We start from the raw sequence: 23728 nt of genomic DNA on the forward strand, positions 1-23728 counted from the left end.
CATACCCAGCAGCATTTTAACTGTGTTCCTCTGGATAGTGCATGGAGCAATCCGTACACTGCCCATAAAGTGTGCATTGTCATCTACTGCTGGGGTGTGCCATGTCCTTCAAGGCGTTCCTAGCATTTTTTAAATGCTAGACCACCCCAACATTGACAAGCACACGAGTGGCACAGTATGAACGGGACACGCACTCAACAGTCCTGGCAGTTGGAAAAAAAGTCTGCTATTGAGGGTTTTCGGCGTCTAAAACGGGTGTGGCCAACAAGCTTGTCTAAACATAGAACGGGCGTGATTTGGTCGAGGCGTGGTCTCTAATTTGTCCAACTAGGAATATAGGCTGGTAGAAAGCGTGTTCATAAATGTTAATGTAACATTAGTAAAATTAAATCAAAGTTAAGAGATGATAAAAACACTGTATTAATCCGTTTCACCAATCTATGACATTTTCCCTCAGTTTTACATACTTGCCCATAACTAAGATGGCGCTTGGAACTTCCCTGTGTGTCTGCGACGTAATCGCGCACGGCACGGAGGACGGAGGTAGTTGGCTATTGAGGTTGGTGGCGATACTACAGATAATCGGGGAGAAGATAACTATATTGGTTCGCACCGTACTGCCCAGATATCCTGCTTTATAGGTGGCCTGACTGCTATTGTGAGTGCTCCGGGCGAGGAGCTAGAGGGTAAAAAAAAAAGATGGCGTGTGCTCTGCGGCTCGGCCCGGGGATCCTCCTTCTCTTAGCGATGGGGGCCGCGGCCTCGGACACCTCCTGCCCGGCTCCATGTGTGTGCGAAGGGAGGATGCTTGACTGCAGCAGGAGAAGACTAGGCCGGCTTCATGCAGTGCCTTTACCAGAGGGTATAACCAGCCTGTGAGTAATTTATCGCTTTTATAATGATTGTAGAATGATGTGCACTTTTATTATTGGGAAAGCTCACCTGAGCTTTATGTTGTTTACAAATGTAATGTTCAGGCATAGAATTACCTGTATGCGCATTTGTAGACGGAGTGCGTCTGAAAGGAATTTGTATTCATAGCCTTGCCAGTTTGGAAGTATGTGTCATTTGTATTGTAAGCATTATTTTTTACATTTTTTTTACTATGACTAACCTTTAATCCTTCAGATAGTAAGATCTACATAGACCTTATATCATCTAATCTATTTTTTGGGGGAACTGTTGAATGACAAACTATATTTGAGTTATGTTCTGTGTTTATTCATAAACAATCAGGAGTGAGGGAGCTGGATTTTTAACTCCAGTGTCTCAAAGTCAGTCATTTCATATGTCAATGTGTTAGACATATGAAATTTTTTGCAAGATGAAGTGGCTGGTTAACTTTATCATAAATGTTGTTTATAACAAGTGATAAAAGCTGGAGTATTCAACAAAGTTTGTATTTTCTAATGGAAATGTGGGTTGTAATGCATTTATGTTGGTATTATTAATTTAGTGACCTGGTCTTCTATAACACACAAGAATGCCATATATAAATCTAAATTAATTCATAGTAGGAGTATAATTGTTGGCTGTGTTTTATAGTACTGATGAAGTGTAAATATTTTACAGTGATGTGCATAGCTACACGTATGATTGATTTTTCAAATGCAGCAATTAATAACAAAATGTAAAAAAGTTGGGGAAATGTATATTTATCAGCACCAACTCCTGAGATTTGCCTAGCATTGTGTGAATACAGAAAATTGCAAGCCTGTGAGTAATTCACACCTTCACAAGCACATTAAATTAACTAAACAAAGCTGAGGCCTGTTCAAACTTCTAAGTCGATAGTTTTATATAGAATATTTTGCTTTGCTCATATTTTATTTTGGCCCATCCTGAATTATATGCCCTTCCCACGATATTTCATGTATCTGTGCCCATTCATTCATGCCAAAAATGTATGCATATGTGGACAAAAAATAGCTTAAAACCAGTTGCTGGTCACCTTTTTTTTGACAGTTGACTGCATTATTTCAATTTTTTTTATAGAGATTCATATAAGATGGACTTTTTTTTTTTTTACTGTAATATGTATGTAGTCACACTAATGGTACTTATGTCACTAAGTACCCAGATCTGTGGTCAATTTTCATAAGAAGATTGGATGAAATACCAGTATCTACAAGTTTAAAGGGAATTCCTTTTTGTCTGACGCCCATGTAAGTTGTGACCACCAGCTTAGCAAATTTTCCATTATGCCAAGTCAAATTTGATCAGATTTTGAGGATTTACAAATGATTGTCTGGGAAGACGACCAATTTGACACATTAGATCTGCTTTTGTGTGGCTGGTTTACTGCCTTTGAGGTGGTTAATTGAATCTTATTTTATGGGCTTTGAGCTCTGAATTTTTTTGAGGACAGCATTGATTCCATATGTCACTGCAAAATAGTATTGTACCCTCTGTATTTTTTTTTTATTGTAAAGAGCTTGTCATATGAATGCACCCAATTCTTGCCAGCATGTTAACATGGCTATTATCTTTAATGTGATTGTATGGGCACTAGATGTGTCTTCCAACCATAACTTCAAGTGGTAGCTGGCAGTCTTTAAAAACGATACTACTATCATTCCTTGGTGTGGTACACCTGTAGTGTGCAGATGAGTATCTTATTGTATTAGTATCAAGACCAATAATGCTATTTGCAGTACTACAGTGTAGAAATGTTGGCCTCCCAATATTATGTCTTAGGATAATTCAAATGATAGCACCTTTTGTTAATTTGCCCAAATAGGTAACCAAATTGTACAATGCAGCATATTTCAGAGACAGTTATTGTCTAGACATCTCATACTTAAAAGCTACTATATTAAATGTAATCCTGAGTAATTTACCCACTATTTCTACTGTAAACAAATAAAATAAATCTCACAGGGTGTAATAGGTCAAATCATATACATAAACCATAACACTTTCATATGATGTAGTGCATTAAGGGCGTATTAGTGATGTTAATATTCCTTGTACAACAAAAGATGGATCAGTCTCTATTCAATTAACCCAGGTTGTTTCAGGTTGTGCAATTTTGCACAATGTACTAAGGAAAAGTCTGCAACAATGAATCTGAAAGCACAGTTTCAGCTACAGTAATCGATAGTTAATCCAAAACAGCAGACACTGCACCCTTAGAATTTTTACCTCCTGTCGTTACCACGCTGCCTTTTTGCATTCCGTAAAAACGGCCAACTTACCCTCCATCAGTGTGTGTGTACAAAAGCCAAGTTTGGCTATAGTAAAAACTAAACTAAAATTCATTAATGACAAAAAAAAAAAAGTGTAATTTAAGTCCAAGGGCTAGATTTACTAAGCTGCGGGTTTGAAAAAGTGGGGATGTTGCCTATAGCAACCAATCAGATTCTAGCTGTCATTTTGTAGAATGTACTAAATAAATGAAAGCTAGAATCTGATTGGTTGCTATAGGCAACATCCCCACTTTTTCAAACCCGCAGCTTAGTAAATCTAGCCCCAAAACTCTTACATTCAGTGTGGCTATAGTCTTATGGAAGAGTTAGTCTGTCTTCTGTTCCAAGTGGTAGTGTGTTCTTACTCTCATTTGTGTTCCAGCTTGGAACGCTTAAAATAGTCTTTCCTATGTCTGGTAACTTGGTGCTGTGTGAACTCTGTTTCATCACTCTGAGGGTGTGACTTCTTAAAGTGGATTGCCTCTCTCCATTAAATGGAAACCAAGATGGGTGTCGCTAATGCGTTCTTATGGTAACATAAATATAAACTTATTCAACCATTTTAACGCTGAAGGAATGGTTACCCGTACAGTGTTTGAAAATTACTTTATATTTTGGCACTCTATTTTGAATACACTGTTTTCATACTGATGTCTGTAAGAGTACAAAATTAAGCACCATATTAAGATCTATCAACAGGCCAAGCTATTCTTGCATAAAGAAAGCTGTTAAACTAAGCACTAGATGTAGTCTATCCACACTAGACTATGCTCTGCATGTCATATGTGCTATACTATTATTGCTTTATCCATCACTGTTTGTCCTATGCCTTCTGGAAAAAGAAGTATAATTGTTTAATGTTTTTTTGGTGGCAGACTTATGGCTTCATGCCATTCACTTTTACTATTTAACCTTTTAGAGTAACATATAAAAATGTCATATTTAATGAGATGATTACATCATAATTGTTTCCTCTGCCACAAAAAATAACTTTACAGAAGGGCCTGATTAGCTTTTTAACTATCGTTTTTGAGAGAGGATAATTGTACATATGGGTGGACACGTGTTAAAGGGTTTTTTTCAGTTTAGGTCAACCCACTCTTTGCAAGTTAGCAATTCCGCTATACTTATTAACATTACTCTATACTGATTTAAAGTGAAAATAGTAATTCAAAAATCTAGGGAGCAGTGTATGTGTAGTGAATTCAGCATCTATTGGATGGTGGTGACACATTCACTGCGCACACACCTCCCCTTTCCCAAGCTATTGTTAGAAGCCTGAGTCCTCCAGTTATGCTGTTTTCTCCACCCACAGTGATGACTTTTTTATGTAGTGGTGAGTGTCCCACAGGACTAACCCCCAATAAATTGTATAAACTTTTCCATTTTTTTCTTTGAATCTGTATGTTAAATTGATATTTTATACACGTTATTTTACAGAATTTATCAGTTAAGTGTATTGTATGTTTGTAAATTCTTTCAGTTGTGCTCGTTTTTAGGTTGTAATAAATTATACAGTACAGAGCCTTGCAAACCACAAAGCTGACTTCTGTGTAGGACTCTCCAATAAAACTTTCAGACATTCCCAAAACAAATGTACAATATAATTTAATCTGTGGGAATATATAATTTGGTCATTACAAACCACTTGGATCTGGTTTTCTCCAGGACCATCATAAAGCAATTTGTTCAAAATCTCTGTAGCAGCAGTGTGTTTTACCAAACTTTTTACCTTTTCACATATGTCTGCAGTGGAAGTAACACTGTTTTTTAATTTGACATATGTTGGGATTTTCTTTCTCTCTATTTAACACATTTACTCCTGCTTGGACACCTCAAAATGGTAGTCCTCTGTTTGTGATAGCTGTTGTGGGAGTAGATTCCTGACCAATATATACGGCATTCCAAGTTCTTTGCACTTCCGTATTTGTCAAAAGGAATTTCCTGTGACGTTTCGTGCAAAGTGGAAAGGTCCTAAATGCATGGGAGATTTGAATCTGGTGCCTCAAGCAAAGCAGTCTTAATAGATCAATGCAAAATTGATCTGATCATAAGTTATGCCAGTTGCATTTAGATCAAATCTGTATAAGATTTATTAGGGCCGAGAGTAGAGGAGACCTAATTGAACTGGTTGATGCCTCAAGGTCTCCCAAGTTTCATTTTATATTTTTAATTAGCAAGGAAAAAATGCACCTATAATTTTTCTTTAATCCGCTATGTAAAATTTTGTGAAAATTATATATCTGGTATCTCCATTATTTAATTTTCTGGGGTTGTGCTAATTGTGCAAAAGTAACTATGGGAAGAAGCTTCTTTTTAGTGGTTTAACCTTTTTCACCACCCAATGGGCATAAAATTAAGCAATATTTAATTGTATATGTTGCAAAATGAATGCCTTATCGCTTCTGAAAAAATATAAAAAAGTGTAAAATTCTATAAAATTCAGTGCAGGGCAAAAGATGTTTTCGGTTTATTAATGTGCAAACTGCTCTTAAGAAAGTGTAAGCACCTAGAAGAATCCTTTTATCCAAGCATGACCGGAATTCAAAGAAATACATTTTAGTAGTATTTCTAGCTGATTCGTTGTTGTATTTTTACAGAAACGTCACATCAATGAAACTATTTTATATAATGCTTAGGGAAAAGGGTCATTTATATAAATAAATTGTCTACCTGGCATCTATTGTTCATTAGACACTCTCATAAAATGTGCACTCTGCAAGTTGCACCCGATCCATTTCAGTTCTCCTTTCAGGGACTCCTCCTCTGGACAAGTTCTGAATCTTATTCCGTGGCTCTCCCTGTCCACTAACTGATGGTTTCACAGAATGGTGGCTATTGACCCTGCTCAATTAAAAATTAATGAACCCCCAGGGTCTCGCTGGTTTTCTAGACTGGCTGCTAGGGAGGCTTCCTACTCGGGGAAATCTGTTGATTCCTCTTTATAGGTATTTTAGCAAATACCATTGCTTGCGTTACTGCCCCCATACTGCTGTCTTAGGCAATTAAGCATCATGGAGCTGATGTAGTTTATATTGCTTGGTGTGATGATGGGCTGCATATCTGCAAGCTGCTAAGATCGAGGTAGTTTCCTCGGACAACTGGAAGAATTCTGGTTACACCCAGCATCTACATTTCAAATTGGTCACTTATTTCAAAGGCAATAAGTGAGCATACTGTAATAAAAAATACACTTAAACCTAGACACATAAACATAAGTTTATGGCAAAGCTAAATAATCTTTTGTACAACACAGGGGTATGGCTTTACGGAAGACTTTTGCTAGTTTTAGTTATGTGGAATTACAAACATATTACCTAAAAATAGTGTAATATCTATAGCTGTAAAGATCCCTTAAGCTTACCAAGTTAATTTTAAAATAGCTAATCTCTAAAAGTTGGTCATAAAATATAGGACACATTAACTTAATGATGAGGAGGTTAATGACGTGACTAGATGAGCAGAATTGCTTAATAGTAATTCGTTTAGCTGTTTAATCTTGGTTCTGTTACATTCTACTCTTAATTTGACCTACATTGGTGCTACACAGGTAGTAGCACCCTGAGATTTACTGTTCGTTTAAATACCCTTGCATGCTCCCATTCCCTGCAAAATAAATTTATCCTGTGTTTTAGAATTTGTACCACTCTACGCCACTATCTAATCATGTTAAACCATACGCCATGAATCATACAGTTCACTAATCCCACAATGAAGAGATCTGCTGCTATTACCTGACTCACTGCTAGCATAAGAAGCACAATGATTGCTGCATAGAACAGCTTGAGGCAATGCTCATTTATATTGTGTACTTTATTGTAATAAAGTGTATAGAGGTGAGCATGTCAATAATTTTTCCCTTTAATTTCAATGCAGTGTTCTTGCTTAGTCTCTTAAATTGCTGACACCAAATGTAATAGAAGAGCTGCCTCTTTATTGCACTTTTGCAAGTCACAGACACTGTCATTTTATTGCCACTTGATTCTCTTTTGTGCATTCTTGTGAAAGGGTCACATTTTATAGCTTTTCAGTGGACTGTGAAAGCTTTAAGAATGATATGGTTTCTAATCAAAGGGAACTTTATGAAAAGGGAAAAACAACATTCTGATTAACTTGCAGTGATGCATATACATTTCAGGCTTAAGTGCATGCGTTCAGATAGAAACGGTAAGGAAATGATTGCAGTAAATCATCAATCCCCTTTCAACCTGAAGAGCGTATCATGATCTTAACTATGGTTGGCAACAATCAGTAAAAACCTATAAAAATATTTGCCAATCAATTAAGTGAGTAGCGCTTATGAGTCCATTTCACCCCCCCCCCCCCCCAATCTCAGATGGTACTATTAGCATTTTCCTTTACATTTTTAATTGCTTATATAATGTATCAATAAAAATTCTCATTACATTTTTTTTTTAAATAAAATTACATGGTGAAGAATATTTTGCTACCGTTTGTAACAACTGAAAACCCAAGCTAAAATCTACCATGTAGCCCTACTAGAGTATAATCAATTTGCTAAGAGATTTTAGTTTTTTAGAACACATTCTTTCTAAGCCTGGCTGTGTTTGATTTTCAAACAAAATTGTTTAGGAAGCTAAAATATGAAGCCTGTGTTAAGCATGGCAATATATTGTCAGATATTGCTAATTCACAGTTAGATTATTATTATCAAAAATGATTATATTTGTGGGTTTGTCTATGTAGATAGCTTCTAGTTAAAATCTTTATTACTCTGCATAAATAAATAAATCCATAATAAATGTTCTGCTGAAGTACCGTATATACTCGAGTATAAGCCGAGTTTTTCAGCACTTTTTTTGTGCTGTAAAAGCCCTCCTCGGCTTATACTCGGGTGATGGAGATGCAGACCTCAATAAATAGTACTGAAGGGAATGGTGGTATAGCGATGATTCATTTACCATTCATCGCTTCATCGCTTCACATCCCATTCATCCTCTGCCGCGGCAGCGCTGGACTGCACTGACAGCCTGTTTAGTGAGACATGAGGAAATCAGTAACAGCCGGGACGTCAGGAACCTCCTGCACAGGCGCGTCTGAAGAATGGAATCACTACTTCAACCAGCGCTATTGGAGTGGTAGGACCAAACGGAGCTAGGAACTTTCCTTCAAAAGACTTTGTGTCTGGACGGCTATTATAGTCAGCGCACCCCATCTGTTTGCTTGCAGTCTTTAAGGAATACCGCGGACGGACTGAGAACTGCTATCAAGAAATCGTGAGTTATACACTCCAACACTGCTCTGCATTGTTACTTATTGTTATGTCCTATACAGTTTGGAGCCTCCGGATATACCACCATTCCCTTCAGTACTGTTTATTGAGGTCTGCATCTCCTATATATCCTTTGTGATATATTACATGTTGGTATTGCTACACCAGTCAATCATCCTATTTATTTATCTAGTCTGGGAACAATACATTTGTTTTTATAGATTGTATATATATATTTTTATTTTTGAAATTTACTAGTAGCTGCTGCATTTCCCACCCTAGGCTTATACTCGAGTCAATAAGTTTTCCCAGTTTTTTGTGGTAAAATTAGGTACCTCGGCTTATATTCGGGTCGACTTATACTCGAGTATATACGGTACATTCATTATAGCTAAGAGAGCCCTAAAGGGATTTTAGGTGACACTAGGCCTCGGCAGTAATATTTGTTGTGTTCAAACATGCTCTTAAGACCCATTCACGGTTCTTGCTCCAGCAGAAATGATCTACATATCCTAGTTACTAAGCTGTTCTTAAAATAGGATTTAATAGATCCGAGGGAGAGAGTTTAAAGCCAGGTAAGGTTATATAGCGTATGTTGCTAAAATAAATGGTTTCTTTCAAAAATAAAAGCATTTTGTTGCCTTCACAAATGTGTATAACTTGGTAAACAAATGAATGTATAACGCAGTAGTCGGCTTAGCTCTATAAATATTACTCCTAAATATTTGGTTCTAATAGCATCTGTGTATAGGTTTCATATTTTAACAAAATGTAAGTTAATTAAAATTTGAATTGGGTAACTTGCATCAACAAATAGCGTGCTCATTAAGTCATTTTTCACAGTATATTTTCTTGTATCTAGCTAATGAAGGTCCAATATTTTATTCATAGTAGTATAAATGGAACTGTTGCTGTGTGTGTGTGTGTGTGTGTGTGTGTGTGTGTGTGAAAAAAATAAATAAATAAATAAAAAGTTGCAGCGCCACCTGCTGGGCAGAGTTATACACTGACCTACTAAATTCTTAGTGTGTGTGGGAAAATTTTTTCAAAAAGGGCTGAAATTTGGTAGGGCTCAAACTCGTGAGGTAATTTTACCTCATGAACACACGTGTAGAGGCGTGTGTGTGTGGAAAAAACTATTTTCTCAGAAAGGGCTCATCCAATTGACCTGAAATTTGGTATACTGACATTATTTGACAAAAAATAGTCAAGTCAGTTAACTTCCATCATCCCCCCTCCCCCCCCCCCCGTGGGAGGGGTAGTAAAGGCTAAATTTACGAGTTGAGGGGTCAAACTCATTTTCGTGAGGTAATTTTACCTCATGAACACACATTAAAAAGGGCGCTTGCGTCGGGAAGTAACGATCTTCCCCTGAGGAGGCCTGGGCTAGGCCCAAATGCATGACAAGAACCTTTTTAAGACCTTAAGTATCTTGATTTGACTAGAATGCATGAGTATCATTCAGGCTAAGTAGCAGACCTGGAAGAGATACAACCACTATCGGACCTACCAGTTTAAAGTTCCATGCTAAATTCTTCCCCCTGCCATCCCATATAATTGTTACTTCTCCGAGTCTGGCAACCATAAGTATTGCTGATTGACAGGATTTGCCCAGTTAGCCTCATTGTAGTTTACTTTGACAGTTATGCAGGCTACCAGCCAGAGAGAAGATCCTGCACCACAAACTTGTATACTGATATGAGTATCCCTTGAACATGTGGGTCTTGGGTATAGGGTTGTGCATTGAGAAATTAGCGCTTGTAGATGAATTTCTCATTTAGTTACTTTGTGACACTAATCCCTTTTATAAACTAATTTGCTGCCTGTCCTGTGCCTCAGTTATGCCAAAGATGCCTAAACCCCACAAGCTCTACGAACACACATTCCTTTTACTTAATACTTCTCCACTCTATTCAACTACGACTAGCTTCTCAATACAGCCAACCTCCCTTATTTTGCTCTTATTAATTGTTGCTCTCTAGAATGTTTTAGGATCATTGTGAATTCTCCATAAATGTTGTTTGGTTAGATTAATAAAGAAGTACCACTTGAGGGTACCCATTAGATAATAAACAATATCACACCCAGTAATCCATAAAAATAAATAAATGCTCTTCTTTTCCACTTCCTCCAGCATCAGAATCAAACTTTGGACTCCCGAGTAAGAGCCAGTAGTTAGATAATGTGGGAGTCTGCATTGCTGTTTTGTGCATCTTCATACTTCACCAAGGAGGGAATATCTTCAGTTTGATATATTATCATTCGATTGGATATAATATTCTTACAAAGAACAGCTTTACTGAGTGCTTCTATGGTCGAAGCAGTATTGTTTATCCATTAGACTGCCTAGGCTATTATAAAGTGTATACAGGTCATGTTTTATTGAGATGCCATTTAGTTATCTGATTGACGGCAGTGAATTCTGTGTTCTATAGCAATGCATGTGTTTTTATGTGTGATCATATAACACATTTTATATTTATATGCGTTGAAGATTTACGTATAATAGGACTTATACTGCTCTCAGCGCTGTACTATTCCTTATTTTTTTGTTTACTGTGCTTGTTGTATAAGGAGGTCACTCTCTCCTTGTATAGCAGTTGGAGTAGCCTAGTACAAAACTAGTTCTGGTTTGTTTTTCTTTTCTTATATTGTCCATATTTATTTAAGTTGATTTTTGGTGAAAAACTAAATGTTATATATATATATATATATATATATATATATATATATATATATATATATATATATATATATATATATATATAATGTGGGCCACTAGGAGATTATTTGTGTGTATCCTGTTTTTTTTTTACTATTTGATGACCTTATATTTGGCATGACCTACAAGTATGATGTGGATTTTAAAACTGTGCAAAGAATAGCCTGATATTTCAATGATGGAAAAGTAAATCTCATTTTATCTAGCAGTGTATGGAGGAAAATCGCATGGGCTTTGATGACTATAAATCCTTTGCTTGCGTAGTCCAAGTCCGGTGCACATTTGGTTGCAGTTAGATAAGTGGTTCTGCCAAAGGCCAGATTGCCGTTGATCAGGGGAATGTTTAAAAATGAGGGTTCAACATTGCTAAGCTATTCTAAATCAGGACAAATAATGTGAAGTTTTGTAAATCAGAACCAGATGTTCCCTAGCTTGAATTGAATCCTGTATTTAACATTGTATGCAGTATATCTGTATCTGTGCCCATTTTATGTCTTCTACATTCATTTCATTTTAAATCTTATTTTTTTTTTGTTCCTCCCAATAATCCTTAATGCCTGTGGTGTAAGTATACATAAGAGGCATGCTCAGTACTATTCCACCTGGATAAATGTATGATCAGACTAGACTAGAAAATACCAAGAGGTAGGTGGTCATCCTGTCTAAATAAAAAAGGGTCAAATGGCATACTCTGTATGCCAATTGACCATGACCTTTCCTACCTGAGAATGCACTGCTTAACATGTCCTATGCACATTTGCAATGCATCTCCTTCAGCACAAGAATAGGGTGGGCTTATAAGGTAACATTAAGTGAACCAACCTCTTTACAAAGTGAATTTATGATCATGGAACACAGTGAATACGGGTGGCAGAGAAACAGAGATTGACATTTTATAGACAGATATTGTTGCAGTGCACATGGTGGTCTTAGCAAGGTGAATGACAGATCAGGGAGCATCATATACAGTTCTATGACCTCAAACTTCAGAGAAGATCTGTAATAGATCTCTTTTTTTTTTTTTTTTCCCAACAGAGGCAGGTAAATTTAATGGAAATAGTTTAGATTGAAGTATTTTTATCCTTACCAGCTGCAGCAGTTTGTATTCAGTTGGGTAGTAAATAACACAAGGTGACAATTGTCAGATGTTTAAGAAGCTTTTTCAAGTTGAAATCAATTGCTCAGTTCCTTGCAGCAAATTGCTGAGAACTCCTTTTTAGAACCCTTCCCCCAAGCACATAGACAGATGAGCCAGGGTCTGCATAACAGGCTGTCACTTCACCAATCAGACTGGAGTTGTTGCAGAGGCAAACGGATTTCTCCTCGAAATGCTTGTCTGCTTCCTGTAAAGCACTCTGCAGAGACTGCATAGTATTTTAATTATGGACACATACTTGGTTCACAGACATCTGGTTTTAGTTAATCCATAATAAGACCTTTCTAAGAGGCTTTCAGGTATCTCTTTCTGCAATAGGTTATGAGTGGCGGTGTCTGCCAGAGGCTTTAGATTGTTCAGGAGAGACTGTAAGTAGAGCTCTCTGGCCAGAATAAAGTCGCTCTATCATTGCTGCACAATTGGGTATTGTATACCTGGCCACGGTGCTGCTTCAGATACATATAGAAGCTCTTACTTAAATCTTCATTCATGCGACATGTAGCTTAACAGAGCTTGAGATAAATACTTTATTCCAATTTTGCATTATTTGAAAAGCAAGTTAGTAGTTAACAATGCTGCAGTTCTCAGAGGTGCAGCCTAGAAAAGTGCCTCTGGCTGCTTGTTTGATATCTTGTATTCCTTCTTTATTGATAGAAAATAAATCTTTATTTTAAACCTTACTATGCCTTGTCTCAAGTCACTTTAGGATTAAGCATTGCAAGTAACAAAGTAAGATATCTAAATTTGTATTATGGCACCAGCTCAGGATGAGATGATGAAAACTTATTTTTTTTTCTTCCCGTAAGGGAATTTTCCTTTTTTTAATTTTTTTTTAATCCATTGTGCACACTGTAGATGCTGCCAATGGTGATTTTATTAGCTGATAACTTAATGTAAGTACATTTTTATATTGCTAAAAGTAAATACAATACCCACCTTCATAGAAGTTTTGCCCTAGTTAAGGGTTTCTCAACTCTGACCCTGCAGTAACCTGCAACTAGTCATATTATATCACATCATACACCAGTGAATTAATCTGCTTGCACTGGTAACCAAATTCTAATTTGTTTATATAGAATATAATACTCAAAACCCTGGGTTGTCAGTAATTGGTCAAATCAAATCCTGCCAGTCCATAGGAGGTCCTCCTCTCCATTAAACTGTAGTACAGAACTGGTACACATATATGAATTGTAAAAAATGTCTGTTTCACCAGCATTGTTAATAATCACATTCATGCTTATGTGAAGGCTAAGCTCTCTGAAGTAGGTAACCTGTACAGTCATGGCCAAAAGTTTGTAAGAATGCCACAAGTATTTGTTTTCACAAAGTTTGCTGCTTCAGTGTTTTTAGACCTTTTTGTCAGATATTGCTATAGTATACTGAAGTAAAATTACAAGCATTTCATAAGTGTCAAAGGCTTTCATTGACAATTACATTAAGTTCATGCAAAGAGTCAATATTTGCAGTGTTGATCCTTCTTTTTGAAGACCTCTGCAACTCGCCCTAGCATGCTGTCAATCAACTTGTGGGCCAGATACTGACTGACTGGTCGCCCTTTCCTGCCTAATCAATGCTTGTAGTTTTTCAGAATTTGTGGGTTTTTGTTTGTCCACCCCGCTCTTGAGGATTGACCACAAGTTCTCAATGGGATTAAAGTCTGGGGAGTGTCCTGGCCATGGAACCAAAATTTCGATGTTTTGAACCCTGAGCCACTTATCACTTTTGCCTTATGGCAAAGTGCTCCATCATGCTGGAAAAGGCATTGTTTGTCACCAAACTGTTATTGGATGGTTGGGAGAAGTTGCTTAGGCAAAATTGTGAGTGAGCCGACTCCCTTGGCTGAGAAGCAACCCCACACATGAATGGTCTCGGGATGCTTTACTGTTGGCACAGGGCTGATGATAGCACTCATCTTTCCTTCTCCGGACAAGCGTTTTTGCAGATGCCCCAAGCAATCTGAAAGGGGATTCATCAGAGAAAATGACTTTATCCTAGTCCTCAGCAGTCCAATCCCTCTACCATTTGCAGAATATCAGTCTGTCCCTGATGTTTTTCCTGGAGAGAAGTGGCTTCTTTGCTGGCCTTCTTGACACCAGGCCATCCTCCAAAAGTCTTTGCCTCACTGTGCGTGCAGATGCACTGACACTTGCCTGCTGCCATTCCTGAGCAAGCTTTGCACTGGTGTTGCCCCGATCCTGCAGCTGAATCAACTTTAGAAAGACGGTCCTGACGCTTGCTGGACGTTCTTGGGTGCCCTGAAGCCTTCTTCACAAATTTTGCACCTCCTTGAATTTCTTGATGATCCCATAAATGGTTGGTTTAGGTGCAATCTTACTAGTAGCAATATCCTTGCCCGTGAAGCCCTTTTTGTGCAAAGAAATGATGACTGCCCGTGTTTCCTTGCAGATAGCCATGGTTTTGAAGCTTTTAAAGGAAGGCGGTGCTTCAGTCTGTCATTCTAACTCAATCAGCATGACCGAGTGATCTCCAGCTTTGTCCTAGTCAACACCTTTGTTAATGAAAGAATCACTGACCTGATGTCAGCTAGTTCTTTTCTGGCAGGGCTGAAATGCAGTGGAAATGTTTTTGGGATAAAGTTTATTGTCATGGCAAAGAACAACTTTGAAATGAATTGCAATTCATCTGATCACTCTTCATGACATTCTGGAGTGTATGCAAATTGGCATAATAAAAAACTGAGGTAGCAGAGTTTGTAAAAGATGTGTCATTCTCAAAACTTTTGGCCATAACTGTAGTTATTGTATTATCAAAGTACATTCTTTACAGTAACTGCAAGTTGAGTATGAGTTACATTGTAAAGCGGAGTGTAATTCAGACCTAGGGAATAGAGCCCTTGCTGCTTATACACTGTACTTGCAGAGTGAACAGCATTTGTATAATGTAACTTGAACTTCATCGAGCGGAAGGTGTATAGTCTACAGTAGAAAGAAATACAATAGAAAGGTGCATGAGTATTAGAATTGTTTTAGCTGATTTTGGACATGACGGTTGCATTATTGGTTACATCAGTAAGTGTTATTTATTAAAATATTTGCAGACGTAGTAATGCACTTATCTATTATGGGAGATTGTGTAAGCTCTACAAAAACTGGGTTATTCAGAGTAGAAGTTAAAAAGAAAAGCTATAGACTGTTAGGGGTGTGTGAAATAATAATGAGTAGTGGAATAAAACAGTTGAACAATTCTGAGTGCTGAAGTGTAAAATATTCAGTAACTTTGGTTTAAGGGACATTCTATAAATTATTGCATACCTGAATGAGAGAAAGTAATAGTTTACTTGCGGTAGATAGTGAGGGTGGGCAGAAAGAGTTAAAAACGGTGAAATAAGATTGAAGTATATCGTGTGAACGTGCTTTTGTGCTGTGGGAGAAAACCTAGAGGAAAACCCAGTTAAAGACAGGACCAATATACAAACTCGGATAGTTAACATACGTATTAACACTCATATAGCCCCTGTGCTGTGAGGCATGCTCTCGTTTAAGCTAAAAGAAGTAACAGAGAGGTACTTTTGTAAACTATCCTTTAAATTGCTGTAGTCTAGGAGTCCTTGTGCAGCCAAATGGGTGAAGATGGCAAAAATTGATAGCTGGTATATGAAGTGGGTTATGAATTCCAGAGACTCAAAGTTTTATCACTGAACAGGGGGTGTGCTCATGCTGCAACCCACCACACACCTTAATTGTTTTTCTGTCAGCAGTTTTATTTATGCCCCCTAATTTACACAAAGGCATCCTCTGAGCATGGGGTGGTATAACAGTATCTAATGTGCAGAGTGGAGTCGTTTCCAAAGAAACTGGTGACAAGCACAAAAAATAGAAGCCAAAATGATAATGCAATATTAAAGTTATAAGAGGACACAATCACACTAATAAAAGTTGTCCAAAGGTGGAAATCCTCCATGTTAATCTGTACAAGAAATATCTTTTCTATATTTGCAGTATATTAAGTTTCACAAAAAAATTGCAGTAAACACTTAGTCATGATGTATAATTAGTTTGTCTTCAGTTCTGGTTTTTATTTGCTTTTACATGTGCTCATAAAATAAATATATTTTATGATGTGGGTTATTTTATGTTGCTTTTGAGCAGATGGTACCCCATAGTCCACGATTCTTTGAAGCTGCATCTTTTCTCAATATGGATCAGTAACATTAAAATCTGTTTTTCAAACAACGGTTTATTTTGTTAAGTAAATCCTCATTGGATCTAGATCATGGTAGTGGAGATGCGCCAAATTGTGTGTATTTGAAAATGAAACAAATGTCTTCCTGCATTTAGGTGGTCTTAAGGCAGAAAATATACATGGGTCAAAAAGTTCCACAGTGCTCAACATTATGGGCCTTTATGCCTTCATGGGATGGCCACAAGAACCCTGAAAAGAATATCCATATCTATACCCCCAAAAAGTCTTTAAAATTGAATCTAGAAGATACTGCATAGATGCAGCTATAATTCTTGTGGTCTGAAGAGATTTAAGTGCTACTATTTGCCTGAATGCCAAGCATTATATATGGTGCAAATGAAATTCTGAGTACCAAGCCATGTTTCACCACCCCCCAACAGAGAGTATAGGTATGGTAGCATCATTTTTGGGCTTACTTTTAATGTCTGGGTCTGACAATCTTTATATAGGATAACAGTCTACAAATGTCTGGAACTGGGCATGTATGTTCTAGGATGCTGGCACCAGGCCTCAACCTAAAAAGAATGCCACTCTCTCTTACTTTGCTCTAATTGCACATCATAGTATGAGTCTCCGCCTAATTACCATATTGGTATCCCACAGGCTCTGGCTCCAACTTTCCACTCATTATACTGTTGCCAACAATCGGTAATGCTGACCTGCTTGTAATGTATATTGAGTTCTGTCAATCGTAAGTAATCAATACTATACTGTTGAATCTCCAATATATACAAGACTCCTCTTTCTTCTACACCAGTGTTTCCCAAACCTAGTCCTCAAGGGCCCCTAACAGTGCTTGTCTTAGAGTGTGTGTGTATGTATGTGTGTATATATGTATGTATATGTATGTATGTATGTGTATATATATATATATATATATATATATATATATATATATATATATATATATATATATATATATATATATATATGTATGTATATATACATATACACATATACATATACATACTAATACTATTACTATCTTGCTGGAGCACAGGTGTATTCACTGCTTACTTACTGTGACTGGATAACTTATAAATAACTTATGGTATAAATTTATATAAAGGAAATAGCGCATGGCGCTTATTTATATAATTGCAAATGTACTTTATTTTTGATAGTGTGTATTTTGGTAAACAAAATATCTTTATTTCTGAGATCAGGGGAAGAAATTTGTTTTTTTGTTTTAACTTTGCTAGAGGAAATGCATTATTTCTGAGGTATATACCTGATGCAATAAGCCCTTGTTGAGTAATTTTTTTTTTTTTTGTGTGTATTTTTGTAGGGAAATGACTTGTTTGGAGTTCTGTAACTTTTCTTTGTGAATGCATTCTGCAACTGTCTGAAGAAAGGACCCATGTTAATCTTATGTTAATTAGACCTTTGTGTGAGGGTCCAGCACCTGAAGGCACAGGAAGATTAGACTTGCTGTTAGATTTCCTGTGTCTAAAACAAGATGCAGGAAATCACAGCAAGTTTTATGATATCACAGATAAGTGTAAATATGTTTAGCTTTGCAATGCATCTAAACTCATGTTTGGGTAAACAAATTGCATCCTGATTCTAAAAATAGCTCAGACCTCAGGGGGCTGGCTTACCCAGTGAGGCTGTGTCCAGAACTGTATAAAAAGCCCTGTTTTGTATTGAAAGTTGTTGTTCTTATTTCATCTGACCTGCTCACTAATACCTTCAAACAGGGTGAGCAAATAAACATCACTTGCATCAAAACTTGGAAACTTGTCTATCCCTGTGACCTACAGATTAGACCCAACTCTAATCCGTTCCTGGCTGTTCTGAGATTTGGGTCCAGCTTCCCAGTACCACCGCTCTGCCTGTACCCAGCAGCTCTGACCAGTACGATAGGCCAGGGGGGATCCATCCACAGCAACCATGATCCGTAGGATGAGGTCAGGGGTACCAACCCAGGTACACCAGTAATGGGGGTACACTAGCAGCGTCAGTTACCCAGAAGAAACCCGGTACTGGATGCCGGCAAGGAGTCCAGTGGTGGCAGCATTTGTAAGCCCCCCCTATTGCGGTTAGAGGGCGCATTTGGGATAACGAAAGGGAATGTGGGCAAAGTACGTCCAGCTGGTTCCCAGCAACAACAGACAGGGTGGCATAAGCGGCCCATCCTGTCACACTGACACATTTTGAAAGATCCACAGGTGGTATCATTATTTCACTTGTGACCTGAAAAACATGTATTGTTAGGGGTCCATGAGGACTAGTTTTGGGAAACACTGTTCTACATGAAAGTCACTAACCTGATGCCTGGTTATGGATGTTTGAGACATAGTTCCCGAGTATGCCATAAATGTTCAATTTGGTTCAGATCTGGTGATTGAGAAGGCAATGACATAAGGATAACATCTGTGTATAGATCATCATTCCTTTAGGCATCCAAACATGTTTTATGGATGGGGTAGTCATCATCCTAGACACCTCTTTTATCAGAAAAGTAATGCTGCAACATGGTGGGGTGAAGATGATCACTCAGTAATATAGACTATTAATTTAGCATTGTCCTTGCCTTAGGAAATGTCTGCATCACAACCATGCTAGGGAAACATGCCTTGCCACATTATGGAACCAACAAAACCCTTCACTGTTTAAAAAAAAAAAAAAAAAAAAAAAATAGGCAGCCCTCAGGATCATATAAAGTTCTTTAGGTTGACTCCAAGCATGCACTAGTCTGTCTGAGAAAATTATTAAGAATCTCAATTAAACATTGCTCCTACCGTCCACTGCTTGGTAGTCCATTGTCTATACTCTTTGTTCCAGTTAGCTCAAAAATGTGCATTGCTAGGTGTGATGAGCAGTGCACTGAAACCCGACCTTGATTTCCTCGTTAGTGGACTCCTTGTAAGACCCCATTTTTGCTATTGAACTGGCCGGTCGCACAGCAGGCTGAAATTTGCAGTTCGTTCATCTGTGGTTTCCTGCTTTGCCTTGCACTTCAAATGAATGCATGGATATAATGAGTTGGAAATATATACTTCCATGCATTGTTACCCTTTGCTGATGTTCTTCCCTCTGCGTTCCATATGACATAATCTTAGACACAGTTGCTCATGAAACTTTAACAAGTCGTGCTGACTTGTTAAACTGAAGTTCCTGCCAATTGCGCCCCAACAATCACCTCTTTTTTTCCCAAACTCACTTGTAGCAATTTTGACCACAATGATAGACATCCAGGGCAGTCAAACATTTATATACATGACCCTGACCATGCTGGGATTTTTTTTGTTGCTTAATTAATGCATGACCAACACACACCTGTGTGGAAGCCCTTTTTTTTTAGGATGTTTGGTGTACATCGGTTACCCAGTTGTTTTTTTATTTATTTTTTGCATGTTTTTTGAACTGCCTACCTCTGTATGTGTATTTTTTTTATACAAACTAGTGTGTATATTCTATATCATTTTATTTCTTTTATATTGTAGATCTAGTTAAAGAGTGGTCTGATGGTTTAAATGGGAATGGATATGAATGATCTACTTTTTCACTAGGAGAATTCTCTGTATTTCTCTGCAGGGAACTGGATGATCTCACTGAGATGCATAGCAGATTACATGATGCCCTTCTCTAAAATTCTGCGGCACACATGGATTCTTCTTGCTTGTGAAATATTTAGTCAATTCATTTACAGCCTGTCAATATAGAATGATCAACTTGCTCTTCTTCCAGACACAGTAATGCTAGGCTGATTGTGGCATTTAATTCTTAAACATTTTCTCTGAGTCATAAGAACAAACCACAATTGTATTAGCTATGTATGGAATCAGGAAACACGGTGAGTGTGTCTTAAGTGACTGAGGAGAAAAATAAAATCCCTGGTTAGGGGAGGAGGGAGGCACATATATTTCCGTTATCATATGTAGACCATTTAAAAGCCAGAAATGGTAGCTCATAAGTAATATCTGCAGTACACTGAGTGGCTTGGTGAAAGATACTTGTAATGATTTGTAGGTTGTACTGCAGATCTAGTACAATAATCTTAGTTTGTTGTGTAGGCAAAACATGATCAATGGTGGCCTCTCGAAATCTTCTATCCTGTCTACACTCTTGCATCATGTTTTCTATTCCCAGAAATTCATGACTGCAGAATGCTCAAAGATTCTTGTTCTTCACAAGGAAATCTTATTTCAGGTTAATAGTTACTCTACAGTATGCATTATACTTAGTATTTCCTGGTATGATTGTTTGAGAAATTTTTAATTTTATTCCTGGTTTGTTTTTTTTGTTTTTTTATTTAATACAACATGCAAAAAAAATCACTTTCACTGTGTTAATGAAAAAACAACAAATCATATCTTTTATCTTGATTGTATGTTAAACAGAAAACAGGGAGAGTGTCAGTGGATAGTATCCCAAGAGATATGAGAGCGTCAGGGGGTAGGGTGCCAGAGTATAAGATCCCAGGGAAGAGACATGTGTAAAGGCAAATATATAAAATAGTAAAAGAAGGATATCTAGATGTATAATTTTTCTTTTCTTTTACTATTTTTATGTACTGCACGCATCCTCCATGGAATCCATATGCTTGGTACCCATCCGGGTCACCACCATAGTATTCTCTTCCCTGGCACATTAGCAATGTTCTATGCCCCACTTTATTCTCTGTTCTAGAAACCGTGTGATCACTTAATGTTTCATCACTGCTAATTGCAGATGTATGAAAGTCTCGGTGAAGCTCTTAGAATGTCTCTGAGATCAACCCTGATAAGGCTGCTATTAACTTGATAATGATGCAGGAATTGGATGTATTGGTCATGATGAAGAAGATAATCTGGTTTCTCTAAGTGTGGAGCAGTGATGATAGAAGGGGGACTTGATACAGTGCTGTTGGAGAGTATGGAAGATTTAAAAATGCTGTGTGGAACCCTGGAAGTCAGAACTTGGACTTTTTTCTTTTCTTAACCCAAAAATGCTAAAAAAATAAATAATTGTTATATATTGTAATTCAAAGTGGATAAACTTTGCTAGTTATATTTTTATATCTTAATTTTCTGTGAAATGAATGAAGTATTTTGAGAAAGGCCTACAACCCTCCATGGAGGAGGCCTTTTCATCCCTTGGCGCTCTCATTTGAGTAATTTTCATTTCACAAGATTATTATTCTTCAAAAAAGGGCAAAGCAAAGATGAAAATTTTACTTCCTTGTGTTTTTGTGATGTGCTCTACCAGCTATGATTGCAATTGAAAATTATATTTTGGAATGCAAATGTAAGTGGACTGCTGGCATATTGCATGTAATATGACAACTAATCATGAAATACTGTTACCTGTATTAAGTGGTAGGCGGTTCTGCGACACAAGTAACTGATCTGGAACTTTTCTTCCTTTTTACCTTTAGGGAGGTTAGCCACAATTGGTTGACTGTTTCCAACAGTAGCCTTGTGCCAGAATTGTATTCTCTGCAAGAAGTGTAAGTTCTACTTTTATTTCCCTGCTAAAGACAGACCTGTGTAGTTGAAGGGGTTTGAGAGGTGTTTGCAGAAGTATTTTGATATTTACTTTGTGGGACTTGTATACTGTTTAAAACTAGATCTTATAACATTTACAGAAATCTTGTTTTTTTACCTCTAAATAATATTACTTCACTGATGAGGACCTGTTTGTTCCCCTACCAGGAAAATGAATTATAATGAGTTAACTGCAATACCTCACCTTGGAGAGCCAACATCTAACATCACTCTTCTATCACTGTAAGTATAATTAAAACATTGTTTAATTTTGTATGTGCTGCCACATATATTTAATATACCTATGTAGAGATAAGTGGAGTCCTGCAATTGCCCATCTCTACCCTTTTTTATCTAGTGCTTCAATGCATTAGATAGAAAAATGCCATTCCAGCCTCTGTGCATATTACAGCTTTCCACTATTTTGGGAGCTTCAATTGTGTATTGGGGTACATACATGATTGCAGTATGCGCCTGCATAAAACAAAATTTAGACTTTTGTGTTTAACCACATCAAGGCCACATGAAGTATTAATTTCTACACAGCTTGGTCCACATATGTCGCTGAGGTGAATAAATAAACAGACCTTAATAGCAGTTATGTGCTCTTTAATGGGTCCTGACCGGTAATGACAGGAATAATGCCCAATAAAATGGCATCTTTAGTACGAATACCCAATTTTATGCCAGCAGTAATAGGAATGTCCAGCATGGATGGTGTCAAGTGCTTTGCATGCTAGCGCATTTCTAGCTGGAAAAGTGTTAGCGTTTATAAGCTTAATTGCTTCTGCCTTGTCACACTTTAGCAATTACACTTTGAAAACATTTCGTACAAAACTGTAATGCCCATTATTTACCAGCAGAAAGTAGTATTGCCCACTAAAAGGTCATCGGTGTCCATAATGCCTAATAAAATACAGCAACAGTACTAGTTTTGACCAGTATTGGCACCAGTGCTCACTTTTCTGCTGCCGTCACCTTTCACCATTCAAACCATTGTCTTTCTGGTGGTAGATCTAGTTAGTGGTGATTTAAGGGTTGCAACATTGGCCTGTAGTTGTTCAACAGTGGCCAATTAGTATCTTGTGGTACTTGAGCAACATCACTCAAAATTATGTAGGGACTGACCACTACTGCTTGCTCTCGCCTCTCTTCTGTTTCCCCAGAAATGTTTCTTTAATTCTCTGGTGCAGAGGAAGCAGAAGGCAGAAATAACTATAGAAAAAAATCACCCCTGTTTGTTCTTCTCCCCAGCGCTCATTCCTGGGCTATAGTGGGAATTGCATAAACCGTCATAAAACTTTCCAAATGCAGACAGACAACCAAAATTGGCCCTATCCCCACTTCCTTTCTAGAGATTTGTGCACTTTTCATTGTACTAATGTGCAGATGCAACATAGTTAGAAGGTAAAAGCAAACCCAAAAACTAACATGCATACTCTTTGCCCATGAACAACGTGACAAAGGATTTTCTGAAGGTAAATAACATACTCTGTCATTTCATAGTAGGCTAGTTAAATCTTAGCTTTGTGTAAGATTGTGCAGGTTTGTAGTTTTATTCAGTTACTTGTATTAAGTTGTGGATTATTTTATATTGTGTTTTTATCTTTGCAGCGTACATAATAAAATTTCTGAATTGAATGGAGATTTGCTTCAGCAGTATCTTTCACTGGAAACCTTAGACCTGAGCTCCAATCTTCTCACTGAAATAAAAAGCTCTTCCTTCCCACGGATTCCTTTGAAGTACTTGTG

The 23728-nt window shown here is 37.4% G+C and overlaps 1 protein-coding gene across 1 annotated transcript in view; it reads left to right on the forward strand.

Moving 5' to 3' along the window:
• The first annotated feature begins 519 nt into the window (after positions 1–519).
• Positions 520–23728, forward strand: part of LRIG2 (leucine rich repeats and immunoglobulin like domains 2) — a 57912-nt gene continuing 34703 nt past the window's right edge. Inside the window, exons 1-4 of the mRNA XM_075196266.1 lie at positions 520–875; positions 21868–21939; positions 22145–22219; positions 23591–23725. Of these exons, the coding sequence (XP_075052367.1) occupies positions 700–875; positions 21868–21939; positions 22145–22219; positions 23591–23725 (458 nt within the window). The 5' untranslated portion in view covers positions 520–699. The remainder of the gene's footprint in view (positions 876–21867; positions 21940–22144; positions 22220–23590; positions 23726–23728) is intronic.

The sequence above is a fragment of the Mixophyes fleayi genome, chromosome 2 (assembly GCF_038048845.1).
Source record: "Mixophyes fleayi isolate aMixFle1 chromosome 2, aMixFle1.hap1, whole genome shotgun sequence".
Taxonomy (NCBI): Eukaryota; Metazoa; Chordata; class Amphibia; order Anura; family Limnodynastidae; genus Mixophyes; species Mixophyes fleayi.